Below are 27,465 nucleotides of genomic sequence, written 5' to 3'. Positions count from 1 at the left end.
TTCCTTTGTGTGGATAGATTACCAATATGAGCTTAATTACATCTAGTGTAGGCAGAGAAATTCCCTGGCTTTTATCACCACTTTCTAGAAGACCTTCAATAATGACTTTCCCTCTCATAACAAGTCTCACATCACTCTACTCCCGCCAAGTGCAGATTTCACCTTTAGTTCCCCTAAAATGAACATTTAATATACATATCAACAGAAAGTATATGCATTAAAAACCAATTTATATATACCTGGTACATACAAGGTTTGGTCATCATCTATGCAACACAATATATAAAAACTTACAGCTATATTGTGAAGTAAAACAGTTTTATAAACAAAATGCATTTTAAACACATTCATTGGACGTGAAAAACAACATTGTACAATCAGAAACGATTGATTTCAGGGGGCTAAATTATTAGATCTATGTGTCTGGTAAAGGGACTGATTTCTATGCTTTTTTTAACTGCTACATTTTTAACTGTCACTGTAGGAATACTTTTTTCCATGTGTTGTAAAGCAATTTTGAAAATAGTAAAGGGCGCTATATAGATGTTGCATATTATTATATTATAATTAATTTGATACGTTATACATGTGTACTTTGCATGCAGTGAACATTTTATCATTGTTGTTTACGAGTGTTATTAATAGAGTACATGCCCACCCTAACTCATACACAATACCGGATATACGCGTCCTTCTACACTTACACGTGTTATAATATATCTCTTCGAAACTAGTTTGTGATTCAAATGATTATGTTTGTGTCAATAATAGTCTAACGGAGGCCAATTATCGCGGCAGGACTTTGTTGATCAAATATTGTGTGGGAAGTTAAATTGTTTGGCACACACAGGTATTCAAGCTAGTTATCTATATAATCGATACGTTAAAACTACGATCTCCAGTTTTGGGACAGAGTATACTCCAAACGACCATAAAACCAGGTTTGAATTGGTTTTTGTTCTATTAATTTATAGTTTGAATTATCCCTCCGGAAATGTTTGGTTAACATTTTAAGACAAATGTAATTTTACTTAAAAGTATTTAAAACGACAATAGTATTGGCAATTGTACTCAACAGGTATTTTCAAATAACATTTGAAATGAGAGTCTGCAAGTTTTAAATTCTTGCCATGTCGAGTTCCTTTAACACTAGAAATAATTTATGACTAACAATGTACAATGTACTCCAATATCGGGTGTTTACAGGACAGCTTTACCCATCGATCGGCGTGGCACCTGACCTCGTTAACTGAATGCTTTTCCAACCGAGGCAATTTACACTATTAATAACTTCGTGTGCCTCGCCCTTCAATAAACCGCCGCGAGACGTGAAAAATAGCCCCCTTGATTGGCTGAAAGGGCAGCTAGCTATCTGGTGTTCATTTTACGGTACCGAGGTTTGTTGACAAACAAAGACTGGAGCGCTGAATCTTTGTCTACAGCAGGTACAACGACCAAGATATAAAACGAGTAAGTATTGCATGGAAAAGTAAAAGTATACATATGTTACATATAAAATAACAATAAATAGACTAATCAATGTTAGCTAAGCTGGAATGGCTAGCCGTTAACACTTTGTCGACCACCACTTGTAGTACACACTAGTTTGAGCCAGCACACTGGCCGGAAGAGGAATGATTGATTATAATGATACTGCCGTCGTGGCTTTATCTTATGTGGTACAATGTACTAGAACAAGTAGTCGTGCCTACACCATGTAGTGTGTATGACTGGTCATGCTTGGTTTGCCGGATAATGTGTTTTTGTGGCCATGCAACATTTGTAAAGTAATACAAAATGTCACTGTAAACCATATTTGCTTAGTTAAATAGTTTATAATCTTGTTAGTTCGTCGATGTTCTCATAAAATATAATGATAATACTTTTTTTACACTGAATAAATCAAAAAGTACAAAATCACATTTATGATTTGGTACCATATCGCACTTATGCTGGTTCTGTGGAATCATAAGACTCCGACTTAATGCATGGTAATCGTGTAGTTTGATAAATAGTTTTAACATTTCTCATACATGTATTTATATTATTGTAATGATATTCAAATAATTAAATGAGCCTAGAAAACACAATTTACATGTTGTTTTACACGCTGAAGATTGTTCAAAAGCTAAGCATTGCCAAGATCTCTGACCTCTATTGTGATAGACGTGTACATACTAGAACTTCTTGTGATTGAACAGACAAACACATGTACATCGTACATCAATAAATAAACACCATAAATCACAACTAGTCGAGGTTTACCTCAAATAAACGAACCATAACATGTAGTCAGGCAACCTGGAATATATCATTACCAATACGCACATCAATATTTATACAAGGCCCTATTTGATTAAACAATGATAACGGTTGCTATACACATTGTACAATGTATATACATATATAAAATCCAATTCCCACAATTGACGATGTTTTGTAATCTTAACAGCATTAGTTTAAACATACCTGCATTCATAACATCATTACGCCATTAATGTAAGTATATCATGTACTATAAATACGAGATAAAAAACAGCTATTTAATGATTTTGTTAGTCAATGCAGAAAGTTAATCAATGTCAAAAGATTACTACACCAAGCTTATACCAAAAACAGTTAAGTTTAAGTACACGTGCATTTGCAACACCATTGGTATTAGTAAACTCTATGCAAAACCTTATTAGTTTAAGCATACCTGTATCAAAAATCATAAACGAAACACAATCACCCCGTTTTCACTGTTATATATTATATATTATAATATGTGTTGCTTTCATGTTTAACTGCTGATAGTTAATTTTGTCGTGACATTTGTCTTAAATTAACGTGCTTTATTTGATGCAATGTATTGAATGAAAGCATATCGTATGTTCCTTTCAGATAACAGAAAAAAATATCGAAATGGCGGAAGTGAGAGTGAAATTCAACGTTGCTATGGTGATAGCGTTGATCATCGCCGAGATTTTCAGCTTAATGTGGTATACCCATTACTCTCCTTGGTTCAACCACATGGGTCATAGGTACCTGATCCCCGCTCTCCTGTGTGACTGTATCATTGTCTACGTCCTCAAATATATCAAAGAGTAAGTATAGGCACATAAACATGACACCGTATATAACGAACCATGACCAAGTATATAACGAACCATGACACAGTATACAACGAACCAACACACAGTATATAACGAACCATGACAAAGTATATAACGAACCATGACACAGTATATAACGACCAATGACACAGTATATAACGAAACATGACACAGTATATAACGAACCATGACACAGTATATAACGAACCATGACACAGTGTATAACGAAAAATGACACAGTATATAACGAACCATGATATATTATATAACGAACCATGATATATCATAAAATGGCCCATGGCACAGTATATAACGAACCATGATACAGTATATAACGAACCATGATATATCATATAATGACCCATGGCACAGTATATAACGAACCATGATATATCATATAATGACCCATGACACAGTATATAACGAACCATGATATATTATATAATGACCCATGGCACAGTATATAACAAACCATGATATATTATACAATGACCATTGTCACAGTGTATAACGAACCATGATATATTATATAATGACCATTGTAACAGTATATTAAGGCATAGCCATGACACAGTATATAACGACCAATGATATATTATATAACGACCAATGATATATTATGCAATGACCCATGACACAGTATATTAAGGCATAGCCATGACAGTGACATGTTGCAAACTGAGGTAATGTCAATGATGACTCTATATGAAAGGACAAAGCCGAACACTTGCCAGATGATGAAATATAGGGATTGCAAGACATATGTAAGCGAGAAAAACAATACCTCTTATTAGTGGTTACAGTGTTTCTGTCCTTATTTGCTGTTTTATTAAGGATTATACAAGGTGTTTAATTTAATTATGCTTAGCAATATCATGACATTTGCTGTTTAATTATTAACCAAAAAGCATATGAGAGTTGACTTTCTATATGGTGTCACTAAGCGATGCATATTGCAACACTTTTAAATTACATAGTTGAACAATACATGAAGTAAACCGCTGATATATTTATGTTTTTCTCAATACGTAGACAGTGTTTAAGGTTTACACATGTCATAAACACCATCAACTCCTCACACATGAAACAACATCTTTATATATGGGACGCTTTTTCATGTAGTCATCATATAACATTATAGCTGTAGTTATCACGTATCGCTTCCTCTTTGTGTGTATCTCACGGTTCGTTAAATTTCAATGCATACTTCAAAATGACGGTGACGCCCTTTCTAAACATACCTTAGATTCTAAAATAGCGCATTATACTATAGCATTGTCCTGGCTGTAGATGATACTATTGCACCAATTGCTATTTTTAACCATTCGTATATTTAAATTTCATATTTTCATGTAAACCTGTTTCATTTTATTCAAAGGGCCCATTGGACCTGCCGAGGTTGGGAAGACATGGCAGTATTGAGCTTGTGGGTGGCTCTGTTCTATGCCGGATTACAAGGACCGCACTATGTGTACGATACCTACAGCGCCTCCTACTTCCTTTATCACGTCGCTCACAAGTTTATGTTGTCATTTATCATATTGTTTGTGCTTCATAATTTTAAAAAGTACTAGCAGCCAGCAGGATAAATTTAGTCAAAAATCCACATCATTTGTAGAAGGGATGAAACGTTTGGATGCCATGTTTCCATTAAATGATATTAATAAATTGTGTAGATGCAAATGGTGTGTGCTGTTTTGAATTACTCTCGTAATTCTATCTTGCAAAATGCAAGAAAAATAATATCTCTGTCAACATTTCTTAGGCAACTATTGTCCAGAGTATGTCCATTTTCACATACATGTGTAAACATATTATCATTAGGGGTAGATACTAAGCAAGTTGAACGACTTAAAAACCAAGCTTAACTATGTGTGTGGTCTGTATAAAATACAGTTATCACTGCTAGTAACAGGTTTTATCCAGGCAAGTTTCTTTGAAACGCAAAGTAGGACTACATTAAGTGTTGAAATTGTCCAAAATGTGATAAACGCTCAAGGTAATGTAATTGTTAGGGTTTCGGATTATATGTATTATGTTTTGAATGAGCAGTAACAGAGTTGATAAGGGTTTTAAGATGAACACACACATATAATTCATCTTTGGAAAATAAATATGTACATACACACATACTTGTTAAGTTGACAGCAACATTCATGTCATACACGGTTTGTTTTGAGTACTAATGACTAGATGAACGCAAATCGTAATATTCAAGCTACAAATGGAAAGGTAGCCTCACTCAGCATTATCGTCGTCACCAAAGTGAAGAAGGTAAAGCGTTTTTCCATGTTTTTGTACAAATTCAATCATATTAAAACTCAACCATACAATCCAAAATGAAATAAAGGATGTTATGAAATCACTTATAATAATATTGAGTTACCTACCTCGTTTTGGACAGTTTTAACAGTTTTGTACATATTTGCGTCTCACTTCTATGCAGAATCTAGCCTATTTGATACCAAACCGTGTCAGCTGAGTTTTTTCTGTGGTAGTAGAAATCGAATTGATCTACAAAGCAAGTCTGTAACAGTAACGGTTTATGTCTTGTAAAATACTGCCAAAGTTGTATCACCAATAGACCGTTGAATACGTTATTGTGAATAGAAGTCTAATTGAGAAATATATTTCAGTTTGCGTATCGCTCCCCACTTTTTTCCCACCAAATGTGGTATTGATGGTTGTGATCATGCCTCCGACATCATCGTACATTAAAAGCAATTAGTGTGAAAAATCTGTTATATCGAGCGTGGATAAAAAAAATATACGATTTGCTTAATTCTTTTGATTAAAATGATATTTCGTGTTCCTGTACGTAAATGCTGGTATTCAGTCTCTTTCTGGACATATATACAATCACTTTGCAACCAACCTTGGAAAGATTGCATCATGTGAAAATGCAGATTCAGAATGCTAACATGTAAAATCTTCTGGAATGATATCTGAATTCCTGCCTTATTCTAATGTAATGAAGATTAAATTTCCTACAAAATACAACAGATGTTACAGGGCTTTATACCAACCTAGATTAAGCTGACGTATACTAGATACATTAAGATACAGTATCAATTGTTACAGTAGAAGGGATGTCAATATAACAATGTCAGTATAAAAGCACCGACAATCCATGAGAACAAGGCTTTTCTAAAGCAAAGGTTTCTTGATTCAGGACATTCAATGTATAAATTGGCACATGTTTAAGAAAATGCAAAGGAACACCGGGCACTATGAATTACTTTAAATAGCAACTAAACTCACAAACGACCATTATATAAATATTGTAAATCATGTCGATTGATTTACAATGCTTTACTAGTATATACTACCAAATGTTCATATAGAGACAAAACATAATTTTCAAAGTCACTATTTTCATGTACATGCACAGTCCTACATTTCCAAGGAACATAGAGGATATTTATGTAATGGTATCACATCTGTGATGATAACGGTATACAGATGAATTCTGCCATTCTCGTAAAATAAATACAGATACACAACGCTACAATTAATGTCAATAATATACACGGTGCTTCGGTGTACAGTCAGGCGTATCACCTCTATAAATAAACAGAAAATGTCAAGGTACAAAAGTAAACACTGAACATACTAATTCAATATACACACAGGAAAATCTCAATGTACAAAAGTAAACACACGAATGTACACAGAACATACTAATTCAAAGTGTAGATAGAAATACTCTGATCACATAGGAACTCCATGACCCTCAGAATATGAAATGCACAGATATAACGAATAAAAATCAACATACAAAAACACATACATTTCGATTATAGATGGTGCATAAACATACCACTAGATATGCATGCGAAGATAAAAAAAATATAAGAAGTTTTATATAAGTTGCTATACATATAAACTGGCAGAGAACAGTAGCTCTTGGGAATTATTGTTGCAACAAGCATATGAAGAAAATAACACATCGAAATATCAAATATGAAGGTAAACGACTAGATTGTCTAGTTCTGTTTAAAGTGGATAATTATAATCACATGATTCACACTACATAATTTGATAAATATATAGTATCACAAAATAATTTGTTATATCCCAGGTTTCTAAGTGATCTAGTAATCCAGCCTACAAAATCCGTGAGATCAGACATTTTAGGTAAAAACACTGTTTTACGAATATTTATAAGTGTGCGACACAAGGCGATATGATAACATACCCACAGAATAAATAAGTTTAATACACACATATATACTGTATATATATCAAGTATTTATTCGTATCATCTAGGGGTAGGAGAATGAGGAAATGTTTAAATAAATAAAAATGCAGAATATGATGGTTGTATAATGTATACCTGTGCATGTGTAGATTATTAAGTTATCTCGTGTTAGCATGTATGCTCTGTAAGTTTGTGTGTGTGTGTGTGTGTGTTTCTTTTCATGATTATATGTAATATGAAAAAATCGTCGAAAAATAAACAATTACAAAAAAAAAAAGTGTTAATTTGTACATGTTAAGAAGGTACGTGTGGATTGTTTCGTGAACATATACATATATCGTTATTTTGAACACAATGTATGTTTGAAACATTTGAAACACCTTATGGACAAGCTATTAACGCCTCATTAAACCAAGAAATATTAACCACCGAGGGATCAAAAACGACTCATCCTTTTTAGCACACTAGACAATTAACACACTTAGATCTAGCTTTTCAAAAGCTTTAGAAAAGAAAAAAGAATAGTTATTTGCTGGGTTCAAGTGAGTAGCTTTAAACATCTATTCAAAAGTTTGTTTCATTGTGCCCCGTTTACTTTCAGAAGAAACACTTCTTAGGCCACCGTATTTAAAATAATAACAATAATTAGTTAGTTCTTTTTGTTTGCATTTAATGACATATGGTGCCAGATGTTTTGACATTACATTTAGAAACGTATTGATTGATATAAATTTCACTATAATATGTGACATTATCCAAATAACTTCAGTTTGCATAGCTCCGCTTAAAGGACGTTATAATTAACAAGCGTATAAAACAAAACAAAATTGTATCTTTAGTTGCACATATTTTATCCATACTAGAAACAAATATGGGTTGTGTCATGGAGGCTGCTAGAGGACAAATGGTGATTGGAAATGTACCGCTCCTTACCTTTGTGGTAGAACTTTTCCCGGTATTGTTTTATAAAGGGATAATACGGATGTGGCATCAATAGCAATGAGTCAAACTTTAAACGAAGGTTTCAGATACATTAAGGCCTAAGAAATTGTACAAGATGCATAAGACCAGGTGTTTCAGAAGGGTAAGCGTCTTCTACTTAAACCATCCATGTAAGACTAGGTCACCACCAAGAATATACACGTCCTCAGAGCGAGAACCGGAGTAATGATAACTAAACAACAAGCCGGCCACCCTTGTATGGGCATTATTGAAATATCGAACTTCGTATCACACAAGCAAAATTATTTGTCCAAATGGGATCAGGATGGCGACTATAAAATTTATCCAGAGTCTTCATCAATCTGCATCTTTTGAAACTCTGTATTGTAAGTTTGTCTGTCAGTAGTCGACATCTACCACAGAATTCATGATACTAGGAACACGCCCTTCTTTACCGAATCAGCTGTGACATGTTAACATTGTAGGTTGGGAAAAAGCAGGGGTGTTACTATCAAGAAAGTAAAAGTTCACACAGGACGATGAATCCAGAACGGACATTTGGCGACAAAGAAATTACATATATGTGATACTATGTTCTACATTACAACGTTTATTGTGCAAATTTGCTTATTCCCAATCATTAAGTTGCATGTATTTGTTCATCACCAACCATTACTTACTTAACATTAAATACCCCAATATGTTTAACAGTTGTCCTTGAGATAATCTGTTCATGTAAAACGGGTCCTTCGGATACAATTATGTATATAAATTTATATTAATTGTATACAATATACAATCAGTTGATATTACCACGGAATTAGATGATATATAGGTCCGTGATATCAGGTAGTTGAGAAAAGTTATAATTTAGTTGAAGTCGACAGACATTTCAAGCACTCTTTACATTATATATGTTTGTAGGCATTTCATGTATTATTTATTATTTTATTTTTATGAATGACTAATATGAAAAAATATAGCTAGTAGTCCCATATATATTTCTGTAAGTTATAATAGTAATAAAGTACGCGCGTGCATTGCGGTACAGACCTGTAAATGGATCAACATATGTCAATTACATATACTTGTAAATTATTGCATGAAAAAACAGGGATTGTACATTTGAAAAATGCCACAAGCCAGTAACGATAGTATCAATGGTATCACGTAAACTAAATAGGTACACTGACGTGTACTTTCGCCTTTGTTTACATACCACAGCTAGAAGGATTCTGATTGGTTAGCATTTGTTGGCGGGACGCTAGTGACCTCGATCAGTCGCAAGAAACGTTCGGGCAGCAGATTTTTGAAAAGACACTTCCTCTCTCAGGGTCAAAGGTAAGCTTGATTTATAAAAATCGTTAACATGTACGATTGGTTTGTGTTATAACCAAATTTTAAGTATATTTCACTGATTATAAGGACTCAAAATGGTTCTTATATATATACGATTCCATTGTAGAACTTACACCGCTTAGTCACAATGCAGATAACCACTTGGTCGTGAATAAACACACCGTACACAATGTTTACCTCTGCTGTGAATATGCGTGCAGATAGTATCAAACATGTAGAATAGCTTAGTGGTTACATTTTCAAGTAAACTTTGGATTTGCAAATAATTTTTTATTTAATATTGAATCGGTCCGGTCCACTTCCTTATATATATTCCTGTGAAAACCCTATGTTTATTTTCTGACCGAATAGATTTCTCATGTGCCTGTCCGATCTGTTCGATCTGCATATGTGGTTGATCAGTGTTATATGTTGATTGCTCATGATAAATACGTAACCAAAATGTTTGTGCTCAAGATGTTTCCATATTTACCGTATCCTGTATAATGTTTTCAAAACTTATTAAATCGCTAGCAGTCAAAGGTGATGGCTTAGGTAGCCGTCGTATGTTGTGTGGCTATTTATAGCGTGACCAAATTAAAATTCACTTTATGTGAGACAGGGATACAAGAGTTGCCTCCCTTTGAAAGTTTCACTTTTCCTATATTATCTAATTTAACACGCGGATTAAAAGTCGATCGTACTGTGGATTCCATTCCATTATCTATACCACGTACTTATTCCGTGCCATATCGCTTAATAGTATAATTTAAGATTTATTTTTTTTGTATATAAATATAGTTTTATTTTCAAACTTAGTAAATCACAATCAAGAACCGTCGGCACTTTTGGTAAACGAGAAAATACTTTTATTTTATCATATTCGGAAAAAGCCGACGGCTCCCGATTGACTAAATCGCTCTAATTATGACAAAGATATCCTCACAAAAGAAAATAAATGCTGTCTTAAACACACCTCATGTAACTGAACACCAAAGTGTTTAGAAAGTCGTTCCCCACACCAAAGATAGTTTTGCACACACTGTCAACATTGAAATCTCATCGCATCATTATGTTTAGATATAATGAACTTACAGTGTATAAAGAATATATTTAAATATGGGAATTCTGCAATTTAGGAGCTGAAAAGATCTTAAAATTTGGTGTCTTCATCCTCGTCATCCTTTGTTCTGTCTAGCAGCTGGTACTTGTACAACAGAATGAAGCCGATATCAATGCACCCTGGACACTCCAGAGGTTTTGCTCTCTGCACAGCGAACATAACCCTTGGTGTGTCGAGGATAGTAGCAGTGTAGCAAACAAACAGGATTTTTAACTCGTATTTATATTACATTTTAAACAGAAAATATTTCAAGATGGCGGATCTACATATCCAGTTTAGCATTGCTATGGTGATAGCAGGGATACTAGCGGAAGTTGTGAGCATACTATGGTACAACGACCGGTCGCCATGGGGACACAGAACCGGCGACAGATACCTACTCACCGCCCTCGTCTGTGACGCTCTTCTAGTTGTCCTCTTGAAATTCGTCACAGAGTTAGTTTTTTTTTCATTTTGCTATTCAGCTTTTCTGTTTCAGCTATTTTGAATATCATCTTCAGCCTAAATTATTCCTCGGGTTTATGAAATATTGTAAATATCTCATTGGAAGTAAGCGTTCGTGCTATTCAAGGTCATTCATTAATATACGAATCCATTTCGCCAACATGAATCATGTGACTGAGCATCTTCTAACATTTTAGTATTATAAGAATATAATGCTGGTGCTTCTTCAATAACAGAAGAGCAATGGATTAATTCTGTTACCATCATCACTTTAGTTCTATCGTTCTCGCACCTCAGACAGAGAGTTTCAATCTCGTCCAATCCGTCCGCTACCTTTACGAGACAATTCGCGTGATTTTTACACAGCATTTTATTCTCTCACACGTCAATGGCTCGTAAATGACAATCTGCATTATAATTATTCTTTTATTTCTTTATATGCATTGTTTTGATGTTGTTCGATTCCTGATACTGTAGATAAATTATAATCTAAACTGTGAAATACGTTATCTTCACTATAAGGACGGACTATATTTTTTACGCGGAAACATTCAAATGTAGCTTTAAGAGGCAATATTTGAGTCCCCAGTCGGAACACTTGTATTCTTTAGCGAAATTGAAATTACCTGTTAATGAGCGAGATCGGGATATCTCGGTCTCGGGCTAAGATTATGTAACATCCCTACCTCGGCTTTCGTCTCGATTTGGATTATGTAACAGAATCTTAGCACTCGACTTGCACTAGAAAACCAGATTTTACTCGGTTACATGTCATATATTTTATCAATCATCTGAATGACAAATCGACATCAGGACAGGTGATGAAAATAAATAATGTATAGGTTTTGATAACCATACCTAGTATCTGAGCTAGTGTGGTTCATACATTACAGTTCGTTTATTTCGCTTTGGCGCGAATGAAAGACCGTTTCCGAAATAGTACCAACATCTAAATGCAGAAAGGAACGATAGGAAGAGGGCGAAATGACGTCATTTTGTTTGGGGTCGAATATCGCCTTAGTGTTGGCGTTTTATTTTCGTCTTTTTGCTTTGTTTCGTCTTTTCATTATTTCGCTCTGGGGCTTAGCGCCCTATCGTCGGCGCCAAAGCTAAACATGAAATCTCACAAATGAATCGCCAATCATATCTGGTTCACAATTGACGAATGGAATTAACACATTCCGTTGAACATTTATTATTGATTTAATTTTTAATTTTACAGCCAATTTTACCCAGTCGGACGATGGGAGGACGGCGTTGTGTTGAGCTTGTTCTTTGCCTTGATGTATGCTGCCCTGGAGGCGCCTCATTGTGTCCATAACCACCGTAGTTTCACCTGGTTCTTCTTCAACACCATACACAAATTCCTTGTGTGCTTCGTCATCGTTTTCGCGCTATTCTACTTCCGTTACCTTGGATAAGGTGCCCGGATGACTTTAACCTCTGTGATGATTGTTGAAATCACATATTACTTTTATTAGTAGTCACCCTAGTGTATACGTATACTTACTTTGCATGATTTGTATTGTAATGTTGTTGTTCATTTTCATATCTTCTTTTTTTTTTATCTTTCACAACATTCACTTTAATGTGCCATTTACAAGTCCAATCTACATCAATACGTCTTTATAATGTATTTAATTACTTACATTGTATGTCGCTGTAATTTTCATTTTTTTTTTTTTTTAAATTGCGTTATCAGAATAAGAACAAATATTAACATCAAATTTTCGTAATCAAAGATACATCTATATACATTTTAATTGTAGCCAATTTTATTGTCACGTTCTATTTCATATATAAACGAGATTATATATTCTTCTATGTTATAATTATACAATATAGTGTTTATAATCTTTGTGTAAATTTACAATATATTCTTTATAATCTTTATGTAAACTGACATTTATTACTCAACGTCCTTCTCAGGATTTTTCCATAGTTTAACGTTTAAATAAAAAAAATAACAATGATGAACTTGTTCTTTTTGTTTTGTTCAACCTTGGGCAAAATAACTGGAATGGATGGTCGGAAAATACAGATACGGCTAAGGGTTGGTGGAAATAACACATTTCCATCTTTTCTTTCTGTTATTACTCAATCTATTCATTAAGTTACCGAGATTGTAAATAATTATTATTCATTGAGAAAAATCATTAACAAAAATTTAAAGAAAAAACCCAGCTACGACAAATTCAAATTATAACAAGACGTCAGCAATAACTGACATGGAGGATAGCGTGTGAACTGCCTTTGAATACATTTGAATTAAAGTTACTTGTTTTGGCTGGGGTAAATGTAAATTGATGCAGGAATAGAGAGAAATGACTGGATATTTCGTTTATGATCCCCAAAACTGAAAAACGAGGTAAAGATGGGCTTATGAAAATAATCGCCATTTAAATCAGTTTTCATGATGTAAGAGCCTGTTGAGGAGTCTCTGCGCAGACATTTACGCGAGTTGTTTCCCTTCGACGGTTTCACACAAGAGGCGGCACACGACTTTTAGAATGGGGAATAATGAGATATGATTTACGATAAAAAGTTTAATTTACATATTTCAAACCATAAATCTAATATACTATATACTAATAATTACTCAAATAATGGTCTGTCTGATTACACAATTTCACATATCAGGTTTCACAAAATCTGTGAAAGGAAAATCAGAAATACAAACTTTAAAAAAAAAACTTCTTTGAATTTATGAATCATTATCAATATTATTATGGATGCAGTTTTCAGTTTTAACATCAAATAGCAACGTGGTGAATAGCAATACAAATATTTGTGATTAACGTAATGAAGTAACAAGTTTGTTGATACCTTAATCTTGTGTAACGGAATTTAAATAGTTTGGACTTGGTATTTATCAGCTTAACTGGGGGAACGGTGACCATGAACAAGGAATCGGATATCCCTGAGAATGTGAAGATCTTCTTAGTATAACTCAATAGACAATAGAGAAACATTTCTTGAGGCAGATCGTCCTTTCCCCCTGTCAAATCAACTGATTCGCGCTTCTTGGACCGACGTTGGCACTGATCGCACAACTTCCGAACGGTCCTGGAGACCATACAAGATAAGATGGAACGCGAGAAGCAGACGATAGAGTTCTGTTGTATCACTGGTCTACAACTAGCTTTTTGACCTATGGAGTCTGCAAAGAGTTCATAAAAAACTGGTTTTACGTTTACCTCAATTATATTGTAAACTTCATCTTGTACTGGAGGCTTACTTGAAGGGTGTGAGATGACCAGTCAGCTCAACGCCAAGGTCCTAAAAGCCATATTCCTCCGTCTCCATTCCCTCGTTCGTTTCCTGTTGTATTGGGGATCGGACGGACATTCTGTATTCTTGGTAACCACCACTGTCCAGAGACGTTCACACTGATTTCAACGCTTCTCAGAGATAATTTCGGTGGATTAATAATACTTATACCATCAAATGAGAGAGGAAGGAGGGAAGATTTAAGTAAACAACGACTTATGACTTAATTAGATTTTTTTCTTAAACACAAAAAAAACCCTAATGACTTTTACCATGTTCTATGCCAAAACAATACAATATCTACCGGTAGAAAGAAGTGGGAGGAAATATTTGAATTTAACACAGAGATATGGAAGAAAATCTATACCATTCTCTTCAAAATTAGTAAAAACACAAAACTACAGTGACTTCAATTTAGAATCAATCAACATATTTTAACTACTAATTCATATCTTTATAAAATAGGTCTTGTTGATAGTCCATATTATTTTCATTGTTAAACTGACACAGCACCTATAGTTCATGCATTATGGGAATGTAAAGAAGTACAAGTGTTTTTAAACGATTTTGAATCATTGCTAGATGTGTTATTAATTCCATTTGCTTTTAATAAAGAATCTTATTTCTTGTCCCTCTCTCTCTCTTTATTACTTTTTTTCTTTACTATATCTTCTTCTAAAACAGTACAATGGTACATAACACCTAATATCCTGGTTTCAGCATGTGAAAATAGTCAAACTGTTTGGGTTTTTTTGTTGTTTTTTTTGTATTTGTTTGCTTCTCATCTACAATGCATATACTATTATTCTATGTATCTTGGTTCAAACTTATAAAGAAAATAATTGTTTTTCTGCATTGGTACCCAAATCGATGTAATGATATAAGAATTTAAAAAAAAATGTCAAGACAAACAAAAAACTTGTGTGAAAATTAAGAATGTGAAACTGAAATATGATGTGTTTTGTTTTATTGAAAAAAATAAAAAGATAAAAAAATATTAAAAATATAAAAAAAAAAAGATTTAAACAACGTCCACAATGAAAAATATTTGTGAATAAAGAAGTGCCATACTCACTGTTGAAGTAAAAAAAAGATCAAATGTGAAATGTTCGCGTTTCGACGCTTTAAATGGGATTACGCGGAGGAAATTTTTCGCGTAGTCAATTTCTGAAATATACAAATTTTATATATCCATTCTTATTCAATTCCAAAAAAAGCGAGCATTAATTTTCTACACCGCAAAAGTTTCCATGTTTACACTACAGAAAAATGTATATGGCTTTGACGATATATCCTATAGCTTTATTTAGATTATAATTCGGCTATTTTGTCGTTTTCACGACTGTTTGGCGTTGGTAACCTTGTTTTCGTTTCTGGGCAAGTTCCGCGTACATCCTATATATTAAATGCATAAAAAAAATTCATATTCGCTATTGCCTATTGTCATACCACAAAGGGAACGGCACATTAGTCATCACACTTATGGTACATTTAAAGGGAAGATAATATCTCTCTACGTCACGCAGAAAGATAAGTGGTAAACATCAATCTTCGGCGTCAGCTGACACACGTTAATACAATACACAAAAAGTGACGGGATCAAAACCGCACATAATGTTAATGAATATCACATATAGGATTCTCCACCGTGTACTGATTATGCTTATAAAAAAGGAGTATTCTTCCAACCTCTCATTTTTGTTCTGGAAACTGGAGGCACACAGCCAACTTGACAGAAACAACATACATACAGTATAAGAAATACCAAATATGAATGCATGAAATGGCCAACTCCAGATATTCATTTGATGGTCATAAAATAAAATAAATAAATACCATGTACAATTTACAAGACCGAGCGTTAATAACATGGCATGATTGGAGCGACCAACAGCCATGGTTTAAACACATTTATTGCCCCAAACTTGAGCAGAGGTTTAGGCACAAGTTAAATCTACAGTGCATATTGATATTTATATGATAGCATTTAACAAGGCATACTATATTTTATATTATACATACTGTTATATATTTTATCTAAAACCTGTTGCTGGATTTGATGAAATGTCTGGATACATCTGTGTTGGTATCTACGGACAGATTTTCATTGCCAAATAAACATAAATTAACTGGATATAATTATATTCAACGAGATTATGTTTTGAAATAGCGTAATTCATGCTGCATTAAAAAGTTAACATTTTAAGAAAAAAATAACTAACATCCACAGAGGAATGTCTACAAGCACATGCTAGATTTTAAACAATTTTAACACGGAACAAATATTTTTTTAAAGAGCTGCACTGGTGCCTGAGTTTCGTATGTATTCATATTTAAATGGCGCTCACCAAACTTTTAATAAGATGAAGGAGCAAAATTGCAACACTAGATATAGAAGATTTGAAAGTATTTAAGATGGCAATGTTCTTATTGTATTGAATATAACGAATTCCAAAGACGTAAACTCGATGGCAGAAAAGAATAGTTGCTTGAGGAGCGTCTGAAAAGGAGGAATATTGTAATTATATTGGTTCCGGAAATTGTACCGACTGTTGAAACCCACTGTGTTTGGCAAAAGGGCCGATAAAAAGCTGGGGGTTAAAAGTTTTTTTGATTTTACATAAAGTATTCAACTTTCGTCCTTTTCTTCTCTCTGATAGTGTTTCTAAACCCGTTTCAAAATATAATGAAACATTACTTGTATACGAAGGCAGTCCTGTTATAACTCGAGCCGCTTCTCTTTGTGCTTTCTCTAATTTCTCAGATTCAAAAGCAGTGCAATCATCCCGTAATTCACAGACATATTCAAAACCTGGTAAAATGAATCAAGTACATCAGTAATATCATTAATACATATCAAAAAGAGAGGAGGCCCGAATATGGCAGCTTGAGGTACACCTGCGTCAAAATTACCTAGTTCCGATTATGAATTTCCAATTCAAACTTTCTGTTAGCGCTGAATTAGATAATGTTCGAGCCAATGCAATTATTCCTTTGAAATTCCGCATGAAGTATTGAAATACTTTGGTATCAGACCCCTGTGCAAAACACGATCAAACGCTTTTGATGTATCACAAAAATAATGCAAGTATTTCTTCTTTCTTCTAAAGCTTTACAAGTACATAAGTATAATAGTAAATTTTTCAATAAGTTGATAAACAGAAGAATGACGAGGCATTAAACCTGACTGGTACCGATAAAACAAGCGATTTTCAAAATATATGTATACAAGTGTTTGTAAACTACACGCTCAAACACTTTACCAACTGTAGATGGTAGGGATATAGGTCTATAATTACACGGCATATGACGATCACCCTTTTTGAAAAGCGGCATAACGGTTACAAGTTTCCATTTATTAGGATACACACACGAACTATGGATACACACACGTGCTATGGATACACACATGTGCTATGGATACACACACGAAGAAAGTGACATGTTACATGTAAAATGTATTTCAAGTGGTTTGCAGATAGAGTTAGCAGTATACTTCAGCACAGGATGACTAATCCAATCCCCTCCCGAAGCTTTCCCTAGCTTTAAAACTTGTAAAACATCTTTTATTTCTGAATGAGTTAACCGCTAAGATACAAAACGTGTATCTGTTTTGGATTCAATACATCAACATCATTAACACGAGTTATACTACAAAAAAAATAAGTTAACGGGCTTTATTGTCATCGTTCGAATAAGTACTATTTGTTTTGATAATATCCACCGGATTTCATGAGTCGTTTTACCAGTTTCCAATAAGATTTTGGATCAGAAGAAGCACAATCGTTAACAAGTCCATGTACTTTTTTTGTGTAAAAAAGGGGTAGGGCATTTTTTTCATATTATTTACCTTTTTTAGTTGATTTTTAAATCTGTCAATGTCTGAAAAGTTGGAGCCCTGGCAATTTCATGCAGTCGATCACGGATTCTCATTTGTTTTCTAAGTTCAGATGCCATCCAGGGCTTGTCACTAGGTCGAACTGTAGCTAATTTTGAGGTTATACATCTATTTATAAATTCGAAAAAAGGTTAGTAAAATTGTCACACGCAGTATCAACCGAGTTACTTACAGAAAACAAATCAGTCCAGTCATATCCGTTAATGAAGTCAATTAGCATGTCAATGTCGGCGCGTTTGTATAACCACATTTTCCGTTTGTAAAGGGGTTTGGTAAAACAGGTAAATTCGATAACTACAATACAACCCTCATGATCACATACCGCTCTATCAATAGGTAAAACTGAAGACTCTTTACAAGTTGGCGAGTCTGATAGTAAAATGGGGTCAAGTAAACTGTACAATGTTTCAGGTTCATGGATTCGTACGTATTGTGTGCAATATTTTTCACTTTTAACTCTTTGAGGACTTTACTAAATTTATAATGATGAAATCTTCACAATGTTCGATTATTTTTACATGAATTGTAGTTTATCGTTTAGCTGATTATGTAACACATTTTAAAATGAAATCTTCCCAGAAAAACAGGGCTGTTCCAAAAGTCTCTCGTCAACTGAATCATCTATTTTCTTGGAATGGTGACAGCAAAATTTTGTTTGCAACTTCATGACTTGCGGCAAAACATGCAGTGTTCTTTGATGCGCACTCGTTACGTTGAATTTCACATTCCGTGTCAAACATCGTGTTTCAAAGGTCGAATTTAATGTTACATGGCACGACCCGTATTTCATCAGAAAGGACTGACAGGAACATGACGTAAAACACAACTGGTGATTACCCTTCTTCTTGTTTCCATGGTTTATTACGTGACGAAAATGTCACGTGACTCTGCCCAGGGGTTCGAGATGTCGGTTTCTTCTCAACGTTTTTGACGTTATTTGTTCAAACGAGTCTTACAATTGTGTTTACAGTTTTCTAATTAATAAATAAATGGTTCTATAATCAGTTTATGTGATGACAGTTAAGCATTAAGCTCTAATTCTTCTGCAGTATGCGGGTATTTCATAGCACTGTAGCAATAACTTTTTTGTGATATATGGAGTAATTAAATTCTGAAAGAGTTATTTCCCTTAGAGCAGATCCTCTCCCGTTGAAAAACTTTCTTCTCCGCAAATAAAGTAGCTGCGGGAACCACACTGTGAATTTAGAATTTCAGAATGAAATATAAAAAAAAAATCAAAAAAAAAAAATCGCTCGGACTTTAAAGCTATGATTCCCGCAGCTACAAATAAAACAGAGGCGGAAATACCTCTACACAGAAACGCAATTCATTTATTCTTTCCTTTTTATAATATATAGAATATTTATACTTAGATAAAAAAAATGATATTAAAAGTGACAAATATTCATTACACTCATAATATATATGTCCATCTCTAGATATTTCTAATTTTGGTATTACCTGATTTGTGTCAGTTAAACTGTACAGTTCATCACGACTTGACACATTAATTATGTATTGTGATTCCTTTAACACCTTTTTACATATTTATACTAACAAGTTAGACAGACTAACGTCTTTTGTGCTGATATTTTGAATATTGTTTTGTTCACAGTAGATTTAGGAATATCCGAGATTACCAACGGACCCTGTACTAGAGCACGCACTGAGTACACATTAAGTTCTGTGACCGCCATAAATATAATATGCTTAATGACAAAAAGTTTTATTATCTAAAATTCTATTTCACAACAATTATAAAAATCCTATATCAATTACACACACCCGATCTTAATTACACACACTTAAGCGCAATTTTATAATTAATTGTTTAAAAAGTAAGAAACAAACAGTCAAAAATATAAAACATAAACTTTATAAATTTCAAAACAATTACAAAACAAGGTTTTATTACAAATTTATCGCTCTTGTTGGTCCAGATAGAATACCTAGGTACATGGCAACAGCTTAAGTCATATGACAACCGCTAAGGTCACATGACGACAACTGAGGTCATAGGACGACAACTAAGGCCGTATGACAACATCGTAGGTCATAGGACGACAACTAAGGCCATATGACTATAACTTAGGTCTTAGGACGACAACTAAGGCCATATGACTATAACTTAGGTCTTAGGACGACAGTTAAGGTCACATGACGACAACTGAGGTCATATAACAACCGCTGTCATATGACGACAGCTTAGGTCATAGGACGACAACTAGGACCGGCAACATCGTAGGTCATAGGACGACAACTTAGGCCATATGACAACAGCTAAGGTCATATGAAAACAACTAAGGTCATATGACAACAGCTTAGGCAAAAGGACAACTTTGGTCATATGACAACAGCTAAGGTCATATGAAAACAACTAAGGTCATATGACAACAGCTTAGGCAAAATGACAACTTTGGTCATATGACAACAGCTAGGGTCATAGGACGAAAGTTAAGGTCATATGACTACAACGTAGGTCTTACGACGACAGCTAAGGTCATATGACGACAACTAACTGTTAAGGTCATAGGAGGATGCCTACAGATAAGGTCACTCAAGTGCTTAGCTAAAGTGCCATCCAAATTAAATTCACTGTACATGTAGCTAGGCAGCACGACGTCACGGAAAAGTTAAATGGAGAACACAAGCGTGCCGATGGTGTCAGCAGATCAACTAAGGTCTGAATCTGTAGGAGTCCCCCATACGGCCATACAGTGACATACAACATATATAATACAGTCATACCGTGGGATAATCACATGGTCATACAGTGGAATATAAAATAATTTACGGTCATACAGTGACATACAATATAATACAGTCATACAGTGACATACAAAATAATACAGTCATACCGTGACATACAACATAATACAGTCATACAGTGACATACAACATAATACAGTCATACCGTGGGATATAGCATCACATGGTCATACAGTGAAATACAACATAATACAGTCATACAGTGACATAAAATATAATAGAGTCATACCGTGGGATATAGCATCACATGGTCATACAGTGACATACGACATCATACAGTCATACAGTGACATACAACATAATAGAGTCATACCGTGGGATATAGCATCACATGGTCATACAGTGACATACAAAATCATAAAGTCATACAGTGACATACAACATAATACAGTCATACAGTGATATACAATATAATACAGTCATACTGTGACATACAACATAATACAGTCATACCGTGGGATAATCACATGGTCATACAGTGGAATATAAAATAATTTACGGTCATACAGTGACATACAATATAATACAGCCATACAGTGACATACAAAATAATACAGTCATACAGTGACATACAACATAATAGAGTCATACCGTGGGATATAGCATCACATGGTCATACAGTGAAATACAACATAATACAGTCATACAGTGACATACAAAATAATACAGTCATACAGTGACATACAACATAGGACAGTCATACCGTGACATACAACATAATACAGTCATACAATGACATACAACATAGTACAGCCATACAGTGGTATATAGCATCACATGGTCATACAGTGACATACAAAATCATACAGTCATACAGTGACATACAACATATATAATACAGTCATACCGTGGGATAATCACATGGTCATACAGAAGAATATAAAATAATTTACGGTCATACAGTGACATACAATATAATACAGCCATACAGTGACATACAAAATAATACAGTCATACAGTGACATACAACATAATACAGACATACCGTGGGATATAGCATCACATGGTCATACAGCGACATACAACATAATACAGTCATACAGTGACATAAAATATAATACAGTCATACAGTGACATACAACATAGGACAGTCATACCGTGACATACAACATAATACAGTCATACCGTGGGATATAGCATCACATGCTCATACAGTGACATACAACATAATACAGTCAGACAGTGACATACAACATAATACAGTCATACCGTGGGATATAGCATCACATGCTCATACAGTGACATACAACATCATACAGTCACACAGTGACATACAACATAATACAGTCATACAGAGACATACAACATAATACAGTCATACAGTGACATACAACATAGTACAGTCATACCGTGACATACAACATAATACAGTCATACAGTGACATACAACATAATACAGTCATACAGTGACATACAACATAGTACAGCCATACAGTGGGATATAGCATCACATGGTCATACAGTGGAATATAAAATCATTTACGGTCATACAGTGGGCTACAGTGGGACATGTAAAATCGTTGTACACGGTTTCTTATCAAAATACAACTTTTCGACTCTTGTCAGGCATTCTCAACAATTTGACAAACTATCATATCCCTATTATATCCGTGTTGTGCTAATCAGACACCCTATATAACATTTCCAAGAGAAAGCTGTTGTCTATTAGTTTGTTGTTTTAGTTCTTGCACAGTTCCACAGTACACGTTGAAACAATGTCGTGGACATCTTTCCTTGTAGTGGAGAATCCCCTTTATGGTCGTGACATACCAACACTTATCCTTACTAAGACTTGTCTGGAAACCTTGATCCCAGCAATTTTTGGATCATTTCCGGGCAGACTGTCAATTAGTATCAAGTCCAAATGCATTCCTAAGATACCACCACTTGAAACCGGACTCTCTCACAAAACAGGGAATGGTAATGTCTAGGTAGGTTGTTATTGGATAATCGACAGTAATTCCTATCATTTATGCCTTCTATTTAAGATAAACAGAAGTAGAAATGTCATTATATAAAGCAACTGTTTATACGTGTAGTGGCGGTCTTCGGTCAGCGGATTCATGCTGGACAAAGATTCGAGACCATTTCAATCACGAGGTATACGTAGGCTAACAAAGGCTTTCCGGTCACAGTAAAGAACAGAGAATTGAAATGTGAAGGCCTGACTGAGTTCATTTGAGACCGAATCTACAATAGTGGTTTTAGTTTATAAACCATTAGGATATTTTAGCCACCATTGTCCGAAGTGTTTATGTGAACGTGTTCGGGTGGAAGATTGGATTAGCGAGGACCGAAATTCGCCCGCGGTACCTGCTCGCGACGGCCCCTGCTATTATAAGGGATATCGCTGTTCCGTAATACAACACCGTAGCCGGTTCGTTTTTGTGGAGATGTCACATTCTCAGCTGACACTGGTCAAACGTAAACTATATATATATATATATCAGTAAATAATCAAGGCCCGAATTTATCTCCCTTGATTGGATTAGCTAATTCATTTTCTTAGATAAATACAATTATTCCCTGATTATTCCTAAGCTGTTTATTTTGGGGTCTTCAGTTTTCGTCAGTAAACAAAGTTTGGGTCATCTCTCTTCACAATAACTCGTCCCATCAGCTGAACTTGATCAGTGTGGTAACAATGGACATCCTACTGATTTGACCACAGATCCCACGCGCTGTTGGTGTCAGTTCTGTTTGCAAAAGCGTGTCTCTCTAGTTGTTTTGACCTGTGACGTCCATATCTTCTGGGATAGCGATGCCAATTCGTAATATAGACCAACCTGCCATGTTTGACATTGTTATCGGGTGTGAGTATCTACAGAAGCATACAGCACCGGTAAAGCTTACTGATGGTCCCTAACAGTAATGTTTACCACACAAACTACCACCAACTGAAAAAAGGTATCAACGTTAAAAACTAACTTGGCGATTCATCGAGGGTGTTTTTTCATTGAAGTAATAGTGATGATTTTTTTTAAAAGGGATTATAAAAGTAGTTGATAGTGGGCAAGGTAGTAAATGAAACAGAGTCCAATGCTCTTTATAGAACTTTACCTTCGGGAAATGTATGATATGATAATGTATGCAGATCCAAGTAAGAACAGTACTAGCAAAAGCCCTAAGCTATTTCTGTGTGGTAGGAATTTCTCTGAGTTCATTCAAAATATTGATGTCCATCGATCAGGATTTTCACATTTGGAATGAAGCATCATTTTCGTCAAAAATATTTTTTGGGGAAATCAAATTTTTACTATCAGGTTATATTTTGCACGTCATTCATGTTGTGGCAAAATGATGGAACATTTGGTTTTCAAAAACATCATATTTACAAAACAAATAACACTTTTTAGTTTTTGCATTCATTATAAACGGAGAAAAGTTCTTTAGAAAACCACAAAGAAACTTGTATGCGTATGGATTTGTTTGAGAGTGATTGAGAAATCTCCACATATCCCTCAGTATCTATGGTCATATCTAATACATCTTAAATATTTACTACGGGGACGTGTTTATGTATAGGAAAAAATAGCATACAACAATGAAAAAAAACCCAGCAAAATCCTATCGAAAACACAGTAACCGTAAAAATCAAATGTTATTTTGTTTGAAAAAATGCGAACGTAATTTTTAATGAGGTAGAATAACACTTGACAGCGTTTGAACATTTTGTTGAAGAATTGGATTGGAGATATGTGACATTATTTCATAGCGAGATTCGATCAGATGAGAGTTAATATCTCACAGCGAGAGTTAACTAGGATGACATGTTGAGGCAACTTTCTTTTGAAAAAAATCCCCAAAACATAAATACAAATATTATATTCCGACATGAAAATATAAATCTTGCTGAGTGTAATAGACACGATACGTTTTGTAACAGTGTTTATGTATTGTATATATATATACCCTACATTATGTATGTACTGTGTATAGATTTCTACTGCATGTGGTAGTACATATTCATTATTGTATATTGTATACACTCTTCACTAGCTCTTCCACCTATTGGTGTACTGTATATTTCTGTTATGATGTAGGAACATTTGATGATTGTCATTAATAACAGGACCCGACATACGTACAAGCTATCTTTATTTTATAGCAATGTACTATTTCAATTATGTGTGATTGAAATGTCCGGAGGCATGTTGCAATAGCCATTAGGTTACTGCCAACCTGTTTATTTTACCTATATATACATGTTGAGCGCAGGTCGTGAAACACTCCCACATCAGTATAAACATTGCGATAAGGTTATGCCGGCTACATAAGAGATATAGCAAGTACATTCTAGCATGCTCGAACAATTAGAGAAATTAATTTGTTTAAAAGTAGAGCTAGATAAGATTTACATACATGTATGAACATGCATTTGTGTATAATTCAGAAACAGTGTGCTGCCAAGTGTCAGAGTTCATAACGGTGTGGCTACATCATTTGACTTCTAGCTTTAGAGAAAGAGGGCACATACTGACAGTATCAGCAATGCATGGCAACATATCAAACATTCTATTTCCAAAATAAAAATGTACATAAGGTTGATTCTAGAATAGATATAACTTGTGTTCTTATATTTAGAACGATTCATTAAATTTCATTTTCAGACTAAATTCACCGATATGGATACTCCCTTTGGTGAGCCTCAACTGTATGGTTCGACAATAATTATTTTCGTTCCGTATTGGATCAACAAATTTGTAATATTTATAAACCAAGCTATCTGTTTCCGCTAAGCTGTCATTGGATATATCTGCACGTCAGCCTGCGCGTTTGATGTGTTTGCCTGCACGTGCCGTTTATATTGCAAAGTCGCCGCATTAAATAAAGACACAAGTATACAAGCTGTACATATGGCAGAACTTATTTACGATATGGATAACACCACTTGATTCTAGGGAAGGGGCGGTTCGAAAATAAGAGAAAAATCTACATTGTTTCAGACGTTTATATATATGATAACTTATACAAATGTCGACAGCAATGCGAACCGGAAGTACGCTACTGAATCCTGAAGAGTTCCTGTATACAATGGGCAGCCAGATTATCCTTAATTTGATTTTCTTAATCCGAAGACAAAACAATAGTGTTTTAAACTCTTGATTCCAGATGTGTAGAGCGAGAGATGACGAGTATCGTCACAGCAGGAGGCTTGGCTGATTTATATTACTTGATGGTCATTTCCGGTTCCACTTGCTGGCGCTATCCTCAGACCTCAAATGTACCAGCCTCCATTCCACAGTGTGCCAGACTTCTTATATATGGCGTGTGTATCGTAACACTCCATGGAAACATTTCATTGTAATCTCATCTCACCTTTCGTTTAACACTGGACAGCATTTCAGTGCGGATATGTATATAAAAACTACCGGTTTAAAATAATTAACAGTCATAGATAATAAAGTGCGAAATAAATAATACATAATATTACATAAACGACCACCAATCGTAAACGAATGGCGTATTTTATTCATTTATGTTATCAAAATATTCGACTTTCTGTTTTAACAGAGGAAACTATTTCAGAAAACAAACACGGATGTAAAAACAATAGTAACACAATAGAAGGAAATAGGACACAAACCATAGGCAGACATAGATTGATTACAACACATAAAATAGCTATGCACACGTCTACAATTGCATCAAAAAGTATACAAACATATAAAAGTTTAAAAAAATACTGACATACATCAACAATTTTATCAAAACAGACATGTATTCCGTCTTTGCGTATTACAGAGTTATCTTCTCTTGTGAGCAGATATTGATTGTTACGTCATTGGATTGTGTGAGAAAATTACGTCGTTTTCTCAAAAATTGATGACGTTACTCTCATAAACAAATGACGTAACAATCAATACCTGATCTTTAGAGCAGATAACTCTGCAATACGCAAAGACGGATATTGGAGATTGCATTACAAGTTACTGGCATTTTTTGACAATTACAGGAAACATTGACTGGCTCAAATAGGCAACTACACGTACTATACGGACATTCATGGACTATCACATATGAAATATATAGCAATACACAAAAACATAGACAGCATACATTGGCAGTTACACACATATTTGGCTATTACACAAACAAACACACACCCTCATACAAACGTACGGACTTACGTTGACAATAACGCAAAATAAATTAATAAATAAGTTGATCAATATATAAGTTAATAAACTAAATACTTAAATAGAAATAGACATGCAGAAACATAGAAAAAAAACCAGACGAACAGGATACTGAAAACTGAGCGCTTGATTTACGTAGTAAAAGTATCAACAACTAATTATGCATACAATAATTTTATATTAGAAAACAATGGTTATAGACTAAGCACACTAGCAATTAAATTTCACGTCTTACTCCCGAAAAT

General features: G+C 34.4%; 2 protein-coding genes across 2 annotated transcripts; both read left to right on the top strand.

Annotated features, from left to right (window-relative positions):
- The first annotated feature begins 1,272 nt into the window (after positions 1-1,272).
- LOC110455891 lies at positions 1,273-4,778 on the top strand. The gene is made up of 3 exons (XM_021506315.1): positions 1,273-1,470; positions 2,884-3,086; positions 4,474-4,778. Exons 2-3 carry the CDS (start codon positions 2,905-2,907, stop codon positions 4,667-4,669), a joined length of 378 nt encoding a protein of 125 aa, XP_021361990.1. The 5' UTR covers positions 1,273-1,470; positions 2,884-2,904; the 3' UTR covers positions 4,670-4,778.
- A 4,718-nt stretch (positions 4,779-9,496) lies between these two features.
- On the top strand, positions 9,497-13,110 carry LOC110455886. The gene is made up of 3 exons (XM_021506307.1): positions 9,497-9,579; positions 10,940-11,134; positions 12,366-13,110. The coding sequence occupies exons 2-3, from the start codon at positions 10,953-10,955 to the stop codon at positions 12,562-12,564; spliced, it is 381 nt and encodes a 126-aa protein (XP_021361982.1). The 5' UTR covers positions 9,497-9,579; positions 10,940-10,952; the 3' UTR covers positions 12,565-13,110.
- The last annotated feature ends 14,355 nt before the right edge of the window (positions 13,111-27,465 follow it).

This window comes from Mizuhopecten yessoensis, unplaced genomic scaffold, assembly GCF_002113885.1.
Source record: "Mizuhopecten yessoensis strain PY_sf001 unplaced genomic scaffold, ASM211388v2 scaffold8393, whole genome shotgun sequence".
In the NCBI taxonomy this organism is placed as follows: domain Eukaryota; kingdom Metazoa; phylum Mollusca; class Bivalvia; order Pectinida; family Pectinidae; genus Mizuhopecten; species Mizuhopecten yessoensis.
Note: the sequence above shows the minus strand (reverse complement) of the source record. Positions and strands in the feature narration are given on the sequence as shown.